The sequence below is a fragment of the Halictus rubicundus genome, chromosome 1 (genome assembly GCF_050948215.1).
Source record: "Halictus rubicundus isolate RS-2024b chromosome 1, iyHalRubi1_principal, whole genome shotgun sequence".
Taxonomy (NCBI): Eukaryota; Metazoa; Arthropoda; class Insecta; order Hymenoptera; family Halictidae; genus Halictus; species Halictus rubicundus.
Window position 1 is genome coordinate 2,088,819 of NC_135149.1, and position 19,279 is coordinate 2,108,097.

Here is a 19,279-nt window from a genome sequence, read left to right on the forward strand (position 1 = left end):
GTCGAAGATAACGAACGAGAAGAATACCAAAAGTACTCTGTAACTGTCGACGAGCTGGCGGGACGCTTGCGAGGTTCACAAAGTTGAATTCAAATCGCGAAATGGGAACGTCGAGCGCAACAGCAACAATTTTCGACGATAAATCTTCCAAATACGATGACGCTGTTGCAAAAGAGCCTTTTAGGATTTACGATTGTTACAACGGTTGGGTTGATCGCGTTGTTAGCTTCGAACAGATACGTTCTCGAACTACGCAAAAGAGACGGGCTGTTGTTAGAAATGATAACTAATATTAGCAGCGAATTGGACAGACTGGATTCAGGGTATGATGGCATAGCGACGCAAATGGATCTTGCTAAATATCGTTTGGCACAACTGATTAGTTTGCATCGTGAAAATCTTTTGGTTTGCGCAATACTTCGCGAGAAGCGCGATCAATCTGCCAATAAAGTTATCAGCGACGACGGCGACAGCAATGGCAACAGCAACAGCAACAGCAACGATAACAACAGTAAAAACAGGACCGGCAAGAAAGGACGATCCCGCAAAGATGTCCATTGAAATTGAATCGGAATCGAATACACTCAATGAACACGTTAGTTTTTATCGTAACAGCAGCCGTTGTTAAGCCTGAGATGATAACACTCTCAAGATTAATGACTCAGTCTGTTTTTGTAGTTTATTCGACGAGCGGTTACCGAGCAAATTTGTTACGTAATCGCGACGAGCAACGCGAGTAAATCTCTGTACCTTTTACTCTTTGGATTGCCGTTACGTCGTTGCGTAGTTATTGCATACAATAACTGCGAGCGCATCTGTGTTGCGAACAGAAGCAGACCGAAAACACACCTTGTTGTCGGTTATCGGCTGTCGAAAGCGGTTTATATCAAATATACGCGTCCTCGCGTGTATGTGGATGTACTTGGTTGGTCGCTGATACGCAGCAGTCGGAGTATACTCTTTTTCTTTTCGTATGATTTAAACTACGTATATAGAGCGTGTTGACTCTTAGCTCGGCATCAGTTTCGATTCGTCGAGCACAGGATCCAGTCGAGAAGCGAACACGAGACTGCGGACTATGGAAAGCAAAGGTACGCATGAAGGTTCGACAACCGGTCGACTAGAGACTTATAAACGATTTAGCAGAGTTTCGAGAAAACGATTGATTCCAGGGCCAGGATGTTCGAGCTGCGCCGGTCCCGGCTACAAATCGCCGAAAGCTGCGATGCTCGAGGGTCCGCGCGAAAAGTTGTTGTACGTTGTCTGCGTGCACACGGATCCCGAAAAACCGGATGTGCTTTCCACCGTGGACGTGGATCCAGCGAGCCCAACCTACTGCAAGGTAGAAACTACTGCATACTATCATATGGACCGTTTATTTTGAAAGCGGTGTAAGTCCATTTATATTTAAAATCATATTTTATATATTTATTATATTTTGTATATTTAAAATTGTATAATTGTTTAATTTGTATATTTCTTTAATTCGTATATTTGCATATTTTTTTTATCAGCAAAAAATGGACTTGCACCACTTTCAAAATAAACGCTCCATATTAGCCTGGCCAGTGCAAGCTATCGGTACTCTGATTCCAATCGATCGAATCTCTGTTTCTGTTTCTGTTTTCGCTTCCGTTGGCCTTTCCGCGCGATTCCATTGCGAAAATTCGCGCAGATCATTCACAAACTACGAATGCTGTATGTCGGCGATGAACTTCATCATTCGGGATGGAACATTTGCAGCAGTTGCCACGGTCAGCCGCGTAAACGGGACACGATGGTGCTCCCGTGTCTGATGTCAGACCGCGTCTATTTCATCGATACGAGCAACGAACGAGCACCGTCTATCAAGAAGGTTTGTCCACGTTCGCGTTACAAACCTTTGTTCACGTTCGCGTGACTGTCGTTTCTCTTATTTTCTCTTCTCTTTTCCATTCCATCCTATTCTATTCTGTTCCATCTGGTTGTCCCGTCGCGTCGCATCGCCGCGTGAAGGTGTTGTCGCCGGCCGAGGTGCACGGATGCGGGTTATCGACCATACATACAAGCCATTGCGCGCCTACAGGAGAGATAATGATTTCCGCGATGGGCAAGCCAAACGGTGACGCGCAAGGCGAATTCCTTTGCATCGACTCGGAGACGTTCGAGGTGAAAGGCGTATGGACGAAGGGAGAGAGAAAAGCGGCTTTCGGTTACGATTTTTGGTACCAGCCGTATCGCGACGTTCTCGTTGCCACCGAATGGGGTGTACCCAGAGTGTTTAAACGAGGATACAAGATCACGGACAGCACCGATCCAAGTTGGTCTTCGCATCTCTCTCTCTCTCTCTCTTTCTCTTTCTCTATTTCGAATCGAATTGAATCGAATCGAATCCGTTGATACGTTATCTTTTCGCAGCAATTTACGGCAGAAGTTTGAATTTTTATTCGTGGAGCGAAAGAAAGTTGAAGCAAACGATAAACTTGGGAGACGATGGAATCGCTCCTCTTGAAGTCAGGTTTCTGCACGATCCGAAAGCCAGCGAGGGATTCGTCGGATGTGCGGTCAGTTCGAACGTCCACAGATTTTACGAAACACCGGAAGGCGAATGGCGCACCGAAAAGGTGATTCAAGTGCCTGCTAAGAAAGTCGAGGGCTGGATCGCTCCGCAAATGCCAGGTAATCCTTCCTTCTTTTTCCGACTAAGATATACCACCAATTTAAAGAGCCGAACCGTTGTAGGGTCGATTGATACACGCCGAAGACGGACCGTATAGCATGAGAACTCTAGATACAAATGCAGGGTTATCGAAAGTGGGTATCAGGTTTCGATAACCCTGCATTTGTATCTACAGTCCCCATGGTATACGGTCCATCTCCGGCGTGTATGCATCGACCCTTAATCGACCGTTTCGTAGGTATGATTACCGACATATTGATCAGCCTCGACGACAAATATCTCTACCTCTCGAATTGGCTTCACGGAGACGTCAGACAGTACGACATCTCCGACAGGAAGAATCCAAAGTTAACCGGCCAAATCTTCCTCGGGGGGTCGATTTTAAACGACTCGAAGATTCGCGTGATGCACGACGAAGAATTAACCGAACAACCGAGCCCGGTTTACGTAAAGAGCCGTCGATTTTACGGCGCGCCGCAGATGCTTCAACTGAGCCTCGACGGAACGCGCTTATACGTGACCACTTCCATATTCAAACCATGGGACCAACAATTTTATCCCGATCAAGTCGAGTGAGATACGCTTTTTCTTATTGTACACGCATTTTCCTGCCTATCGTTCGTAAACTCACTCGTACGATACCTCGTTGTTCTAGGAACGGGTCGGTAATGGTCAAGCTGGACGTGGACACGGAGAACGGTGGTTTAAAACTTGACAATCAATTTTTGATAGACTTTGGCGAGGATAAAAATGATGTGCTGCTTGCACACGAAATGCGGTAACCGACTTGCTATCGTGATCACACGATCACACGATTACACAATGTTTTAAGCATAGCGAAGTATTTTTTCGGAAATGTATCGTGGTCGTTTACGTTTCAGGTACCCCGGAGGCGATTGCACATCCGACATATGGTTACCTGAACATCCTTGACGCGATAACCTTCTCACGCGTTTTCTCTACAATCGGAAAAAAGGATATTGGATATTGATTTATTGGATAAGGATATTGCGCGCGCGTAGACGACGATGCGCATCCGATCTTCTTCAAGATGTCGCGAGTTGCAATAAAGGTTGATTGTTTGCTGTTGTAAGTTGTCTTGGCGGTTCATTACTCTCCTTCCTTTCTATTTTCTCGACTCGGAACTCGGAAGCGGTGCAGTTCTCGAAGAATAGCGTCCATTCGAATCGAAAGAAATGAAATAATATTCGCGTATTCGTTCGTCGAGAGTATTGGGTCGTTATGATGCCATGGAGACTTCTACATATGTAGAGGAATCTTAGGACCCAAGTAGGACGGGTATTTTTCCCGTCAAATTGTAATAATGTATTATAGTAACAGCTCTCAGTCAGCCACAATTGCTTCGAGCAAATGTTGATCAATGTTTGTAATCGTACTTTGCGAGCAAAAGCAGGTTATTTTGGTGTCAGAAGCATGCTTGAAGCAGGATATGGTCCCTATTTGCAAATAATTTGCCACCAAAATTTGCCGACAAATTCCGAACCTAATGCGGAAATAAATGGCTCGGTATTTGAGTGCAAAGTTTGCGTGTAAAATTCCATGCCAAATGCAGAGCAAATCGAGACCAAACCTGGCCTCCTTATAGAGGGTAGGTAACTACCGGTCAAAATCGGAGGAAATCTTTCTGTAGGAGGGATACGGAATTCGAATTTAAATAATTTTAAGTTTTATTTATTTTTTAAGATTGAAATATTTAGAGATCTTAAAATTATAGTGTGTTTTCCCTCCTACAGCAAGATTTCCTCCGATTTTCCCGATATTTACTTTTCGTTTCCGTCCTAAAAAAAAAACGTTGACGGTGGACGCGCAGAAAAATATCCTGCTAAAAAATTTTCTTTGGAACGACGAGGAACTAACAGTAATAACCTGTCATAAACCTGTCCATACAGAACAGTCTCGGGAACGGTAATAAACTAATCGAGCTTATCATTAGGTCTGCCTATTCCTACCTCAGCCGCGTCCGCAGGCCCAATGTTTTGACGTAGAACGTCACACGCTACATAGTATGTGTGTGTGACCGCTGTAACCAATATTTCGAATAGAGTCGAAAATGCGTGTGAAACGAGGCCTGCCTCTTCCACTCTGATCCAATCGGCCGCGCATCAATACAATGTCACCACTTTGAATCCATAAAGTAATTAGAACTCGTGGCAGAAACTAATTTTTACCTAATTTTGACCAACATCTGAAATTGATGGGCTTGGGCTAATGGACGAACGGTACAACACCTTCTACCTGCATTATCTGTGGGAAAACCTGCCAGAATAATTAATAATACAGTACTCCCTGTCGGAGCCATCGATTTTTAACAATGTAGGAGACAAATAATTTTTAGGTCCTTATGGATAGGAATTCGGAAGTCGAATGTTCTTTGTACTATGGATGGCATTACCCTGTACTGTACACTCGGAGTGTACGACACCCCAACAACAATTTAGGTAAAATAAATGACGTCTCTAAAGTTGCAATTTTAGGACAAACGCTGTCAACCCTTATTTCAGAATGCCTAAAGAATATTCGGTAATTTTATGGACCCAAAATAACAAATGCTTTAAACCTGACAGCCGTTTGTAGTTATCGGAGTGTTTCACATCCCATGTGTCCCGTATGAAATTTGTATACGGTGTGTACAGGGTTAATCAAGTTGCAAAGTATCGTAGTCGGCTATTTATTTTCCTGTGTACAGTCAAACCTGTTTTTGTGCGGTAGATAGGGACCGCTAAAAGAAACCGCACAAAAAAATTTTTCAGAAACTTCATAAATAGCTATAACAAATAATTTTTTACAACATATTAAAGAAAATTTTTTATGCGGTGGAGAGAGACCGCATAAAAAAAGTCTCGCTTAGAAAATATGTCAAATATTTACGAAATAGCGAGAAAGTACTTTCCAAACAAAATAAACCATTAAATTACACATGGAAACATTTAAAAACAATTTAATTTCTCATTTGAAACATGGAGAAATTTTCAAAATGCACATAATTCAATACTACTCGTCGTAGTCCAAAACGAGCATCTTCTTGTGATGAGAACATTACAAGGGTGTTATAATGCCAACACCGTTGGCATTCATATACCGCAAAAAAAAATCGCACAAAACAAATCGCACAAAAAAGAAATCGCATAGAAAAGGACCGCACAAAAACAGGTTTGACTGTAAACAGAAAGTTCTGTCGTATTTTAAATAAGCAGGTAATTTTTTTTGTAAAACAAAAACACATGTTGCTATTGAGTCATTGGGAAACAAGAATGGACAGGTTACCTGAAAGATGGCAACAAGTTGTTACAAATAATGGCAATTATATCATTGAATAATATTAAACATATATTTTTATAAATTGATGTTTTCTTTAAAATACGACAGAACTTTCCCCTTAACCTAATATATTTTTATAACAGTTCTAAGTACAGTTCTAAGTCAGGCCTGTGAGGTATGCATCGACCCGGAAATAGATGGGTCGGAATTTGTAAACAAATTTTGGTGGCAAATTAAAAACAAATCAAGAACAAATTGTTTACTTGGCGAGGGAAATGCCGGTCTCTGATAGCTGATAGCTGATAGTAATGTAAATACAGTTTTCTTTCGATATATATACATAAGACGATGGCTCGGCACTCGGCACCGGCTCTGGAGATATTTCGGATGAGCAGGGTACATATACATACCTCTGCAGCGATATCTTTCGTTGGAAAAGTATAGAATATGGCATACCCCCTCATCGTTCTGGCACTAACAATAAGCGGTGTCGAGCGAACAACTTCAAAAGAATATGAGGGGGTAGCGATTTTCTTATTTCGAAAGAAACATCGTTGCTTTATACCTGTATGTACGTATATCGAAAGAAAACTGTACTTGCATAATATGTAGATACTTACCAGGTTAATTTGTATTTTAATAGAGTAGAAACAAGATAAAAATTGAGACGCGCATTGTCGATAGCGCCATATCTACGGTAAATCGGCCAAGTTTGCTAGCCGAATAGTTTACGATTTCACTGATGAGCGGCGCTACCAATACATCGCAGCCGAATCGAATCGAGTCGCATCGCTATATACCTATAGTTCACGGTATCACAGACGTCACAATCACAGAACAGACAGATATCGACTACGATGATGAAAACGTAAACGTAATCGTAAACGAAAACGTAAACGAAAGCTTTCGCTTTCGTTAGGTAGACGACTGTGCCCCTTACATAGAATTGTGCTCCTTACGATTGAAGTAGAAACATGCCAAAAGTACGACGAAGTAAGAAACCTCCACCGGACGGATGGGAATTGATTGAGCCAACGTTGGAGGAATTGGAGCAAAAAATGCGAGAAGGTAACCACGATGCGCTGTACGTAGGTTATGTTTGCGAGAGAAATGTTTTTTATTCTTCTTATTCTTTTCTGTGTCGGTAACTCGTGCGTTATTTCTCGTTTATCGGTTGGTTGAATCGCAGCCGAAACGGAACCTCACGAAGGCAAGCGTAAACAAGAATCTTTGTGGCCAATTTTCAAAATCCATCATCAAAAATCACGGTACATATACGATTTGTACTACAGACGGAAAGCCATAAGCCGTGGTAAGTACCGTTCGAAAGCGTTTCTCGTCTTAGCTTTCTCGAAAACTACGACTACGGCAGAGTACGGTAACTAACTTTGTGTTTTCTTTTGTTTTTAGAACTGTACGATTACTGTTTGAATGAGAACATAGCTGACAAGAATTTGATAGCGAAATGGAAGAAAGTGGGCTATGAAAATCTGTGTTGTTTACGTTGCATACAAACTAGAGACACTAATTTTGGGACGAATTGTATTTGCCGAGTTCCAAAAGGAAAACTGGAAGAGGGTAGAATAGTTGAATGCATTCATTGCGGTTGTAGAGGATGTTCCGGATAACCTACGTCGACGAAAATAGGATGATCTCGACGATCGACGGTCGATCGGCGTCTGTGCCGTCGAACCGTACTTGTTTTTAAAGTTCTTCGCACGTAGACACCTACGCGCGAACACTGGAAATGTACGTTAAGGTAAATACTATCGTTTCGACGTTCGTGTCAGAAAGACGCGTTTTGTTTCTAAAATTGTATGGCGCGAGTTTCACGGGTCAGAACTCGTCGCGCGAGATTCGAATATCAATGAAAATAAACGACTGTTGACACGGAACAGGAAAATAAGCATATTCTGCTGGTTAGAGAGGCCAGTATTTTTCCTTTTTTTTTTTTAGTTGTACTCCGTGATCCACGGACGTTGTCGTTTCAGAGTCGAATGGATAGCGGAAGAAGCAAACGTAAAGCGGAAGCGAATCTAGTGGAAAACGATGGAAAATTCCGACAGTGACGATATTTTACCGTATAGTAGGCGCACAAGACAAGATCCGATAACGCCCGTTATCGATGTAGTGTACCTAGTCTGCTGTCTCCAAAAAGGAACGACCGAGCGAGATCGCTTATCATTCTTTCACGTAGAACTCGATGAAATTGGTCTGAATTTCTTTATGAGCGCACGTCTGCGTACCCTGAGTGCTCGTTAAAAACGCTTTGTTCAAGCTTCGTCGAGGTGGTTTCGTGGGGGCCGGTGATATGCTCGATGGTTTGCTCGATGGTTTGCTCGATGATTTGCTCGACGTTCCATCGATGTTTCGTATCTCGTCCGATCTAGCGGATAAACGCGAAGCAACGAGATCCTCTTTCGAAGTTTGCGTACTGATACCAATGATTTGCCAAGAGTATTTAATGGAACAAGCGTAGGCCGTTGTGTCATCGTCGTCGTTGAACATGTCCTGTAGCAAATGTTCAAGAAGCGTTCGCGACGTTTGAGTATTTTTGCCGAGTACTTGCCACGAATACTTGAATTTGCAAGGGTACGCGTCTTCCGAGAGATTCGCTGCTGCATTGGGAACAATCGAACGATCGGTATCGTCAAGTTCTGTCCTCGATGCGTTCGACTCGTCGTAACGCCCGAAAAGTTTGTCTGCGTCGAAAACGTTGAACAGGCTTCGGCAAACATCGGTGGGTGTCGTTGTTACTGCTGTCGTCGCTTCGGCTTCTGTTTCGGTTGTAGTCACTGTTACCGTTTCCGTTTCCGTTTCGGCCTTTCTCTCCGCTTCCGCTTCCGTCTCTGTGACCGTGACCGTGGTCACCTTGGCTCTGCGGGCAGGCGTCGTTGCGACGGTGAACGCTACGGGTATGCCAAAGGAATCGGTTTCAAGTAATCGTACCGCTTTATCGAATATCGTTGTCAACGTATCCGTCGACAACCAATCTATTTTTTGTAAATCGCGTAGGGCGCGCCGCGTCGCTGTCTCGCTGTCGATGTTTTCGACGTTGTTCGACAAGTTTGACGAGTTCACCGAGATGGACAAGTTCGTCGTGCTGGCCGATGCCCGAGCGTTCACCGTGAACCGTGCATTCGCTTGCGGTTGGTTCACGCTGATGCCGTAATCTGCGTAGCATCGGTCGGGGTCGACTCGATTTTTGCAAGTTTTCCGACGTTTCCGAGGCGGAAGGAGCTCCGGCACGATACTCGCGTTTGCTGAAATCGGAGAAGGAAAGGGTAGTACGTTTGTTTTCTTGTCGTCTCGTGGTCGTCTCGAGATGGCCGTATTATTAAATAGTGGCAACGTGGAATTCCGATTATCGTTCGAGGTCCGTTTCTTCTCGTGACAGCGTAATCGTTTGCTCTGGAAACACGTGTTGTTCCTTTAGCGAGATTTACCTATGTATACGTATATTCGACGAGAAATTTGAACGAGTTTGAATAGATTTTAATGTGAATTTTACCGGTTGCCGAGGAGGTTGCTTCAGAAGCGGTATCGTCGCATCGTCGTCGCGTTTCCGCAGTCGAATCGCTTTCGTCGCTGTTCGTTCGGAGAAGCTGGAACGGACGCGCGAACTTTTCTCGACGAAAACGGTTTTCTTTATCGGTACCAGAACATTTTCGGTGATCAGTCCGACAACGGAGGTTGGCGATCGAGTCGGTACTTTCGACTCGAGGGCTTTGCAAATGCGATTGTACCTCGCTACGTGTTTTACCGTCATATTTTGCTCGTAGTTGTATCGTATTTCGGCTGTTTTCTCGTCCGTGTCAGGGTCAACTATAAACTGGACGATTTTGATGTCGGTGAACGAAACATGGTTAAAGGTGGGAAGGCGGCGCGCGCGAGATACGAGATACGAGATACGAGAAACGAGAAAAGCTTGAGCGACGCGTACGCGCAAACAAAATCGTGTCGTCGAAATTCGTGGAAATCTGGCTGCACACACTATTGTACAGGCATGTTGCAAATATACATTATGTACACTGGCTCATGGAAGTATTCGTCGGTCTCCGTAGATTCGCGATAAGGTAGAGTGACCACATTACCGTCAAAAAATAGTTTTACGTACTTCAAGTTTTTGTCCTTAAATAAGAATATTTTATCGCTGATAAAGGGCTCATTCGAAAGAGGAAGATTCAATCTAGTGCGCGCTGGTCAGGAGCTGCCGAGATTATGTAGATGTTTGGTAATATAAGCGTTCGAAGTAGGCCAAAAATTGACGATGTGCATGCCGTGGAATCCAAGCATTTTGATGCCATTGGATGAGTTTTCTGGATGATGTCGCGACCAGCGCGCACTAGAAAATATCTCCAACTACAAATTGAGCTATAATTTGTCTTGATTCTGTTGCGAAATAAAGGCGAAAACTTGAAGCACGTTTCTGGCGTCAGAATTCATAATATCGATAATACAGAGCAAAAAATGTGACAAGTTTAGTCACAGACTTAAGACCCGTCGGATCAAGACCAAGACGAATCTTAAGTCTGTGAATGGAAATTATTAATTAAAAAGTCACGTGACTACCCCGGGACCTTAAAACAGTATAATTTTTTTTTAATTGGACCGAGCGACCAGACTTTTTTTAGCAATTGGATTAGTTGGTTTACCGAATGACGTGCAAAAGAGATTTTGAAAAAATTGCAATTGCTAGGAATTATAAGAGCAAATAAAAAGACACTTTCCGAAACCGTTTTATTCGAAATCGGTTGATGCAGATAAAAACGGCACGCCTCGAAAGATGTTAGAATCTGTGAATTTTAAGCAGGAACTGACCAAAAAGTCGTGAAAAACTGTGATTTTCACCTTTTTTAACTGTTTGTGGCTCGTGATAATCGATTTCAATGAAATTTTCAGCATGCGTATAACTAACATAGATCTCCAAAACGCATATTTTAAATTTTCATTACAGGCTCAAATAAAACAGTTTTGGAAAGTGCCTTTTTTATTTGTTTGCAAAATCTTTTTTTCACGTCATTCGGTAAACCAATTCTTCTAATTGCTCAAAAAAGTCAGGTCATTTGATCTATTTTAAAATAAAAGTTATACTGTTTTTAAAGGGGCGTTCGAATACTTTTGTGAGCTTGGTATATATATATACGTTCCATCGGATGACAGAAGCTAATCTATAAGAAAAATCGACGAGAAATATGACGTCGACTGCGAGGAAAATAAATTAGTCGACGAAAGTCTGTCTGTTTTACCTCGTTGACCGAGGGTATTCTTTATTTGTAAAAAATATAATAATGTAATGACGACGCTGCTGGCAGTAACGATAATGTTTGCAATTGTATTAGCAACCGTGATACTGGCGACGACGAGAACGTTGGTGACAGCAACGGTACAACGACGACGTTTCACGCGATCGTAACGATAACTGTGTACTTATTATATGTATACGTACTATGTATATTATTCACCCTAAGTTGACGGTAGCGACGATAACAAGTGCAACGGTACGAACGTGCGAACGTCGACACCGACGTCGACGTCAACGTCGTTCGCGCAGCTTTCCAATGTTGAACATGTAACGTCGACGGTAAAAAACTGTAAAAAAAAGCAGACGATAACTCGATGAACAACGTAACGAATAATCGAGATACATATGTGGATGCACGGTAAAAACGGATACGAAACGTTGAATGTCGATGTTGCTTCGAAAATCTGTCGAATCGATTCCGCCGATACGATACGATACGAAACGCAACGATAATTGTAACGATAACGGTAACGGTAACGATGATGGTAACGGTAACGATGACGGTAACGGTAACGGTAACGATAACGGTAACGGTAACGACGACGAAACGCAAACGATCGAAATCGCGTCGCCTCTCGCGTCGGGTTTTACGCCTACGAGCGTAGACGCGGATGAACAAGGTGCGGTGAGGTATGTGCGCGTTGCATGAGCACGTGACCGTGACCGCGAAAATGATCGCGACCACGACCGTTCGCTATCGATTCTCTAAGATATCGGTTGAATCTTCGATTAGGAAACTATATACAAAAGAAAGACGGCCCCTTCGCGTGACGAGTGACGCGCGCGCGACGAATGCTGCTCCCTCGGGGTTCGTACCTTTCCGCTAAAAATAATCGATGCGTCCTACTATTCTCGATATATACAAGTTTGTTCGGCATATTCTCATAGAATAACGCGCGCACGTGAACGCATACCGCGCGCGTGCGAACATTCGCAGGCACTCTTGTCGTTAACGTAACGCGAATAGATTGTACATATATACGTGCTAGTGTGATTCCGAATCCGTTTCCGATTAAAGGGGGCGATTAAAGACGATCTACCGAAATTGGCTATAGATTCCGAATCTCGTGACTCTCGTGAAACGAACACGGTACGGATCGCGCGCGTAGACGGCCAACGACAACTTTTGAGTTCTCGTATCTCCCGAATCAATGCGTCGTCTATTTAATTACCTTTGGTTGGTTGGTTTCGTTTGGTTGGGTTGGTTGGTTGTTTGATCGGATGATCGATCAATTGTTTTACATGCTACAGCTACGATGGTTGTTCTCCTCTATAGTCGTTCGTCTACCACTACCTATGCGATCGATCGATCGGCCGGCTCGCCTTACACCGCTCTACTGCGTCCGATGCATTGCCCCTTTTCCTTTTTCTCGCTCGATCAAACGAATAAAACGAGCGAAGCGATAAAATTTTTCTTTTAAAGATTTCTACTCGGTCCGATGGCGCGAATAAAGGCGCGCTGGACTTGGTCGTACATTTTATCGCGAAACGACGATGAAAAGCGATGAAAGATTGATTCCTGAGAAACGAGAACAAGCAAAGAAATGGCAGTAGTTTCTAGTTTCGTCTACGGTGATCGCGAATCTTGTACCGCGTTCATATCGGCGTCTGCGAGCGCTAGCGCTAGGATTGGTATCGCGGGAGCAACCGTGACCGCGATCGTGATTGTGATCGCGATCGCAACCGAGTTCGAGTTCGAGTTCGACTTTGAATTCGCGTCCGCGCTTCTGTCAATATGGTACGTGGATGTTTCTCGGTGTGGAGCGACGCCTGCAAATTCTGCAAACCGTGAGCAAACAGACAAGACCGAGAAGAACCGCGAGAGCAGCGCCCAGACCGGCGCCGGCCCATCCGGCCGAGCCGACGACGCTGGCGAAGCCACCGACACCGTTTCCGGATCCGGCTGCGTTCCCGCGAGCGCCGAGCACGTCGGTTCCGCAGGTTTCGCTCGATTCGTCGTTCGGTTCCTCCGGTATCGCCAACAAACCGGTACCGTTGTTCGTCTTGCGGAAAGTGGACTTGGGTTCCGGTGCCGGACAGTTTACCACTCCGTTGCAGACGAGTCTCGCGGGGATGCAGCCGACGTCGCCGGGACAGCGAAATCCGCATACTTCCTCGAGTTTTTGCGTGTTGAGGGCTCCCGAGGCGTCGCGTGGCAGGTGATACAGCTCGGTCCAAGCGATTTTGAAAGCCGCTCGTGCCGGGGCCATCGAACCGGTGAACTGAACGATCACGGCGGGCCATTCCGACTCCTCGTTCGGGCTCGAGGACGTCTGAGACGGCGACCCACCACCGACGTTCGGCTGTTGCGTTTGCGTTTGCGTCTGCGTGTTCTCAAAGTTGTAACCGTAACCGTAACTGTAGCTGGATCCGGTGCCGGACCCGGAAGCCGAACCGGATCCCGAATTCAGACCGGAACCCCGTTCGTCGGACGATCGAACACCGCCCGGAGAGATCTGTGCCGCCGAAATGATCGGCATTTTCAGGGCAGAGCTGATGTTCTCGCCGCATATACCGAGAAACGGTTCCGGGTTGCCGGGCAAAAAGATTTCTAATTTGCCGTCCTCGCAGGATCTCGAGGCGAATTTAATTTTATCGAAGTGCAGCCACACGTCTCTGTCTCGATTCACGCGAAGTTCCCAAATGCATTTGATCGAACGAGGTGGCGCGACATATCCGAGTGCTTCGTAATGCGGGAACTCGATCTCGCCGTTGGTGGTAGCTGGCAGAATCGCGGGTCCGCACAGCGGGCTGTGAGCAAATTCGTATCTCGCCTCGAATAGCGGCGCGTGTTGCTTGAAATAACTGACCGCCGAATGCGTTCCGTCCACCAACATTTTCAGTTCGAGTTTTTCTCCGCGCGAGATGACGCGTACCACGGGTTTACCGTCGCCGACCATCGACGATCGACAGATGCAATGTCCTGTCTTGTCGGCGCCGAGATCCTGTTGTTGTTGCTGTTGCTGTTGCTGTTGCCGCGATTGTTGAGACAGTTGAGATTGTTGAGCTTGTTGCTGGTGATTCTGGTAAAACTGTTGCTCGCCGGAAACGGAGACGGCCGGTTCTTTGATGATCAAACGATCGACCCGACTGTCCCAACAGTGTCCGCATTGCCTATGCTCCTTGAAGGAGACCGACTCGACGGTGAGAATGACGCGTGCGTACAGCCGTTTGTCCGTGAGGAAGGTGTAGGTGCAGGAGAGATCGGTCGGCGGATCGCCCGGCCGTTTATAAACGAGCGTGTTGAGCGGCGATCGTAATCGACCGGAACGCGTTCTCCACGAGGCGAAAGTCTCGTCGCACTCTGTCCCGGGAACGGGCTCGCCGAATCTGGTCGCATTGAAGAAATCATACTGCGCCCAATAGTACAAGGAGCTGCCAGAATAGCTTCCCGTTTTGCTCTCGAATTTCACGAACAGAGCGTTCGAGCTCGATACAAAGTCGTGCTTCTCCATCGGCTTGCTGAACGTGTCGCAGAACGTTTTCATGATCCTCGCGTCGTCCGGCCAGTCGGCGTCGTAAAGGGTCAGGCTCTCGCCGCAGTCGCCTTCGTACGGTTGTATCGGCGACTCGATGCGGTTCACGCGGAAGCTTGGAAAATAGAGCCTGGCGATCTCGCCGAGCCGACCCTTGAGCAAATAGGTGCAGCTGGTGTGCGGTGGATACCAGTGAGCCACCGAGAGAAATATCCCCTCGTTGCCGGTGTGAAGGGACTCGCTGTTCAGCAGCCAGTCGCAGCTGCCGTTTCGAACGCCGACCGTCTCCACGTGGCCCGGAAAGTTGCCCACGTTGAAGGTGAACCCGGTGTTGAGCAGCGGCCCGGCCGGCGACGAGACGAACTCGACGTACAGATCCCGGCTGGTGCCGATGATGCTGTACGGAAACTTGCCCATCCCGCAGAACGTCCCGATCACCGGGCTGTTCTCGTCTTTGCCGTCGTACACGCGCAGGTAGTCGTAAGGGCAGTGCTCCGATCCTGAGCTTATCGGCCTCATCGGGCAGGTCATGATGTTTTCGCACCTTTGCCCGTCGATGTTGAACTCTTGGTTCTCGATGTAGAGCTTTATGAAGGCCGACTGAGTGTTCAATCGATACTTGCAATGCAACGCGCGCGGATAGATACCCGGATAAGCCGGGCTCTGCACGTAACACGTTTGCAGCCTGCAATCCTTGAAGACTCGTTCGCAGTAACTCCCGGGAACAATCTCGCCCCTGCGATTCGGATAGAGTTCCGGATGCTGGCCATACCTCAGGTACACCTCGAACTGTTGCTCCGCGCGAGTATCGAAACTGAAGTACGTCTGATCGGTGAAGTTCTCCGCGTGGAAGAACACTCGGACGAAATTCGTCTCGGAGATGAACGTCTGCGGTTGCTCCGATTCCCCGCAATAAACTCCAGGGTCCTTTCGATTGCTCACCTCCGACTTGGCGTTTCCATCGATGATCTATCGCCCCGTCGAAGCATTCGTATCCCGTTAAGTAAATTTCTCACGCTACTCGTGCTACTTTTGCTCGTCGCGCACCTACCTGCAAATAACCGCCGGAACAGGTAGTGGCATTTTCCAGTACGCCAACCTTGAACTTTTTAAAGCGAACCCGTAATATCCAGTCCCGGGGTGCTGTCGGGCGAAACGCCCGGAAACGGTACGAGCAAAACAGAGGTTTTCCCCAATTCGCTGCAGTTACAGCCGGACTCGACACGTCTTCGTATATTTCTACGGTCTTGTTGCAGTGATCACGATCCGCTGAAACGGCGAGATAACATGATGTTCATTGGTTTTCAAGGATAAACGGTGTAAAGGGAAGCGAGAGGAAACAACGCTGTTTTCCTATGTCCTACCTACCTCTGCGACTCGCGGCAGGACTGGGGGTGGCAAATACGAGCACGAGGAAAGCGAAGATTCCCCAGCCCCAACTGTTGGATACCGTTGGCACGAGCATTCCAAGGGGTACGCCACTTTCGACTCCTCGAACTGTCAATCCGAGGTCGTTCGCGCGTTTTCCGGTGCCAGCATCGTTCGCTGTTGTTTACCAACACCGCCTGCAAATGCAAAATCATGGTCATTCGCGCGTTCGTCAACCACCTCGATCCTCCCTCGTCTCCTCCCACCACCGTCGTTGTCACTGCTATCATCACCGCTATCACCTCCTTTCCCCTGAATCGCGAGCAACCAACCCTGCGGTCTCGACCCTCCACGACGCGCGGTTCTTCGTCTTGTTTTTTTTTTTTTTTTTTTTGTATACGCCTGAACCGCGAAGCGCCATCCAAGCATAGGCCACGTTCAAGAGAATTCTTGGACGAGAATTGATTTACTCTGTATATGGATTAACCAAGCCGGAAGTAGCTCGTTCGCTCGAGAACGGGGCTATAATTGGTTGAATCCGTGTTAACTCTCCTCTCGACGGTGGTTCGGAACAGAACAAATCGCGCATCTTTTCTCTTCCTTCTCGCTCGCAACCGCGTCGCTTTCTTCTTCTTTTTCACTCCTCCTATTTGCAACGGACCAACAGCTTCTGAAATCTTCCAAAAAACTGGAAGGAGAAGATGACGCGTTAACATTTCACGGATACGCTTTCTTGCAGAAAAATTGATCGAAAACGTAGAGATAAACGACTGTATCTTGTTCGGTGATTCGATGGTTCGTTCGATTCGTTGGTTACACGTTACAAGGCTACGAGGCTACGAGGCTACGAGGCTAGAAAGCTAGATGGCTAGAAGGGGTGAAAACAACGAGTTTCGGCACCTTCTCCAGTTGTTCTTCTGCTCCGATTCGGTAAAACTCGCGTAACAATGCCTGGGAATACGTTCGAACGTTCGAGGATCGCATCGAGAACGCGAATATTATTTTTCCCTGGCATTCCCGGGTTGTCGCGTACGTCGAGCAACTACACGCAAAATACTGCGCTCGCGCAGACGAGACTGCTCCGTTTCACCGAGGACACGGATACGAGCGTACACGGAGAATTCTCGAGAAACTATGAGCGACCAATGGTTCGTTACTCAAAAAAAGAAAAAGAAAGAAGCATTTTACTTAGCCGTGAACCGTGGATCGATCCGATTGTAGTATCCCTGAGTTCGCGGCACCGTTTCCTGCAACGATTTTCTTGCCCTTATTCCTCTTACTTGTTGCCAGTTACCTGTTACCAGTTACCGCAATTGCTTTCTCGTTACCATTTGTCACAGAAACGCCTATTTTCGACTGCGAATTCAACGCGACGTGCACGCGTTTCGCGTCGAAACACGAAACGAATCTGATTTAACGGGTCACCGATTCCTGCTTACCTTCTGTTCGCGGCTTCGCGTTTCAGAGCTTCGATCTCGCGAAGCGTACGAGATATTAGATCGACATACGAGGGGTTTGCGGCGCAGCTCGATTACGACGTTACACCGCGCACCGTTCGCTTCGTTCGCCGAATAAAATTGAAATGAAAATTCGGACGCGCGAACACCGAGAGAGAGAGTCGAGTACCAATTAGAATATGGATTCGATGTGCTTCTCCGTTTACGGATGTAGGATTGACGTACGCTCTCGCAACAGGAGCGTTAGCGTCGTACCAAAATTATTCTAACGCAACACAAGAGAAACGATCGAATAAACGGTGACGATAGAAAACGAAAAAGCGAAAACTCCGATCGACTACGGAAAGCAACGAGAGGAACGGGGGAGAAACGTTTGCGAAACGGAGGGAACGACGGACGATCTCGCACAGTGACGAAAGAATACAACAAGAAAGCTGATTAAATTGATACTATACCGGTTAAAGTACTGATCGTCCATGAAGGAGAGGAGCACGGAAGCTTAGAATGCTGCTAGATAAAAGATTGCCGATGGCTGGGTGGTTGACTGACTGGCTCACTAGCTACCTAGCTGGCTGGCTGGCTGGCTGGTTTGTTGGTTGGTTGGTTGGTTGGTTAGCTGGCTGGCTGGCTGGCTCCGACGAGAGATTCGGGTCGAACGTCGCGCAAGCTCGCAACACCCCCTTTCTTCTTCGTTTTCTCTCTTGCCGTCTCTCTCGCTTCCTTTTTCTTCCAACTCCCTCCCACCCAGCCACCCTCTCTCTATCCATCTATCTGGCCCCGTCTCTGTTTCTCCCTTTTCTCTTTTCATCTTTCCCGGCACACGTATATTTAGCAAGGCTCGTTTTGAGAACTTGCTTTCGTTTTTTCGCGAGCACACCATATTTTTCAGAGCATGCCACTTACCGCCAACCACCGCTTCCACTATCCCTCTTTCCGCGCTTTTCCTTCCCTCGTGTGCTTCTTCCCCAGCGCTGCTGTAAAAATTCGAAGATAGCTGGTCGAGACGAAACTCATAACGAAACTTATAACGAACAGAATATTCGTTACCTTTCCATCTGTAAAACCACTCTTCGAATGATCCTTTTTTTTTTTACGAATAAGTAATCGCGGACAGATTATTGTTCGCCGCTTTCTATTTATCAACACTAATCAACGACGGGCGTCGCGTCGCCCTTACTTTCTTTCTTTTTTTTTTTCGAGAAACAAAGAACCGAACGAAGCACGCGTCGAACGTATTCAAATACAAAAATATCGAATCGTAGTCAAATAAAGAAATCATCTGGAAATGACGCCGGAATTGCGAGTTTCGCTAATCAGGATGTGGTCAATTCGACAACCCTTTTCATTCCCGAACGGGGACTTTGTTCCTTTCTCTCGGGTTCGTTGTTTCGCCGAACAAAGACCCGATCGATTTGCAAATTGACAAATTGAACGGTAATATTTCCGAGATGATTCGAAACTTGGAACACGAATACAGATTACAGGCGCGGGCACAGCCAGGCACGGGAAAAGGGACAAGGAAGAGAGAGAAGAAAGAAGTAGAAATGGAGCGAAGAAAGAGAGGAAGACTGTGTCGATGCGGAAAAAACCGAATTTGCAAAAGTTGGTCTATGTAGACACATACTTGTGCGAGTCGAAAAACGATCTTCGTGAATAGAAAATATATTCGAAAAGAAGATAAGTTTACTTGGTGAAAGGAGCGTTAAGACAATTGCACGCTGCAAATTGCAAGTGT

General features: G+C 46.3%; 4 protein-coding genes across 9 annotated transcripts; 2 read left to right on the forward strand and 2 right to left on the reverse strand.

Annotated features, from left to right (window-relative positions):
- Positions 1–471: 471 nt before the first annotated feature.
- On the forward strand, positions 472–3,752 carry LOC143365433 (methanethiol oxidase). Its single transcript, XM_076805607.1, has 9 exons — positions 472–595; positions 679–1,091; positions 1,173–1,342; positions 1,676–1,855; positions 1,996–2,299; positions 2,398–2,658; positions 2,898–3,231; positions 3,315–3,437; positions 3,541–3,752. The coding sequence occupies exons 2-9, from the start codon at positions 1,079–1,081 to the stop codon at positions 3,590–3,592; spliced, it is 1,437 nt and encodes a 478-aa protein (XP_076661722.1). The 5' UTR covers positions 472–595; positions 679–1,078; the 3' UTR covers positions 3,593–3,752.
- Positions 3,753–6,742: 2,990 nt separating this feature from the next.
- L(1)10bb (BUD31-like protein) lies at positions 6,743–7,833 on the forward strand. Its single transcript, XM_076805631.1, has 3 exons — positions 6,743–7,006; positions 7,128–7,250; positions 7,349–7,833. Exons 1-3 carry the CDS (start codon positions 6,913–6,915, stop codon positions 7,564–7,566), a joined length of 435 nt encoding a protein of 144 aa, XP_076661746.1. The 5' UTR covers positions 6,743–6,912; the 3' UTR covers positions 7,567–7,833.
- Positions 7,479–9,983, reverse strand: LOC143365440 (uncharacterized). The gene is made up of 2 exons (XM_076805617.1): positions 9,450–9,983; positions 7,479–9,349 (listed from the first exon to the last, which is right to left on the reverse strand). Exons 1-2 carry the CDS (start codon positions 9,705–9,707, stop codon positions 8,120–8,122), a joined length of 1,488 nt encoding a protein of 495 aa, XP_076661732.1. The 5' UTR covers positions 9,708–9,983; the 3' UTR covers positions 7,479–8,119.
- Positions 9,984–11,175: 1,192 nt separating this feature from the next.
- Positions 11,176–19,220, reverse strand: LOC143365464 (uncharacterized). Of its 6 annotated transcripts, XM_076805695.1 has the most exons (5): positions 18,592–19,220; positions 18,000–18,518; positions 16,088–16,284; positions 15,771–15,988; positions 11,176–15,688 (listed from the first exon to the last, which is right to left on the reverse strand). In XM_076805695.1, the coding sequence occupies exons 3-5, from the start codon at positions 16,182–16,184 to the stop codon at positions 12,974–12,976; spliced, it is 3,030 nt and encodes a 1,009-aa protein (XP_076661810.1). In that variant the 5' UTR covers positions 16,185–16,284; positions 18,000–18,518; positions 18,592–19,220; the 3' UTR covers positions 11,176–12,973. The 6 variants fall into 6 exon arrangements, 5 of the variants coding, with proteins under 5 accessions (XP_076661810.1, XP_076661801.1, XP_076661769.1 ...); XR_013084549.1 differs by lacking the exons at positions 18,000–18,518; positions 18,592–19,220 and having other exon boundaries at positions 11,176–11,530; positions 12,416–15,688; positions 16,088–17,206; XM_076805686.1 differs by lacking the exon at positions 18,592–19,220 and having other exon boundaries at positions 18,000–18,550.
- Positions 19,221–19,279: the final 59 nt, after the last annotated feature.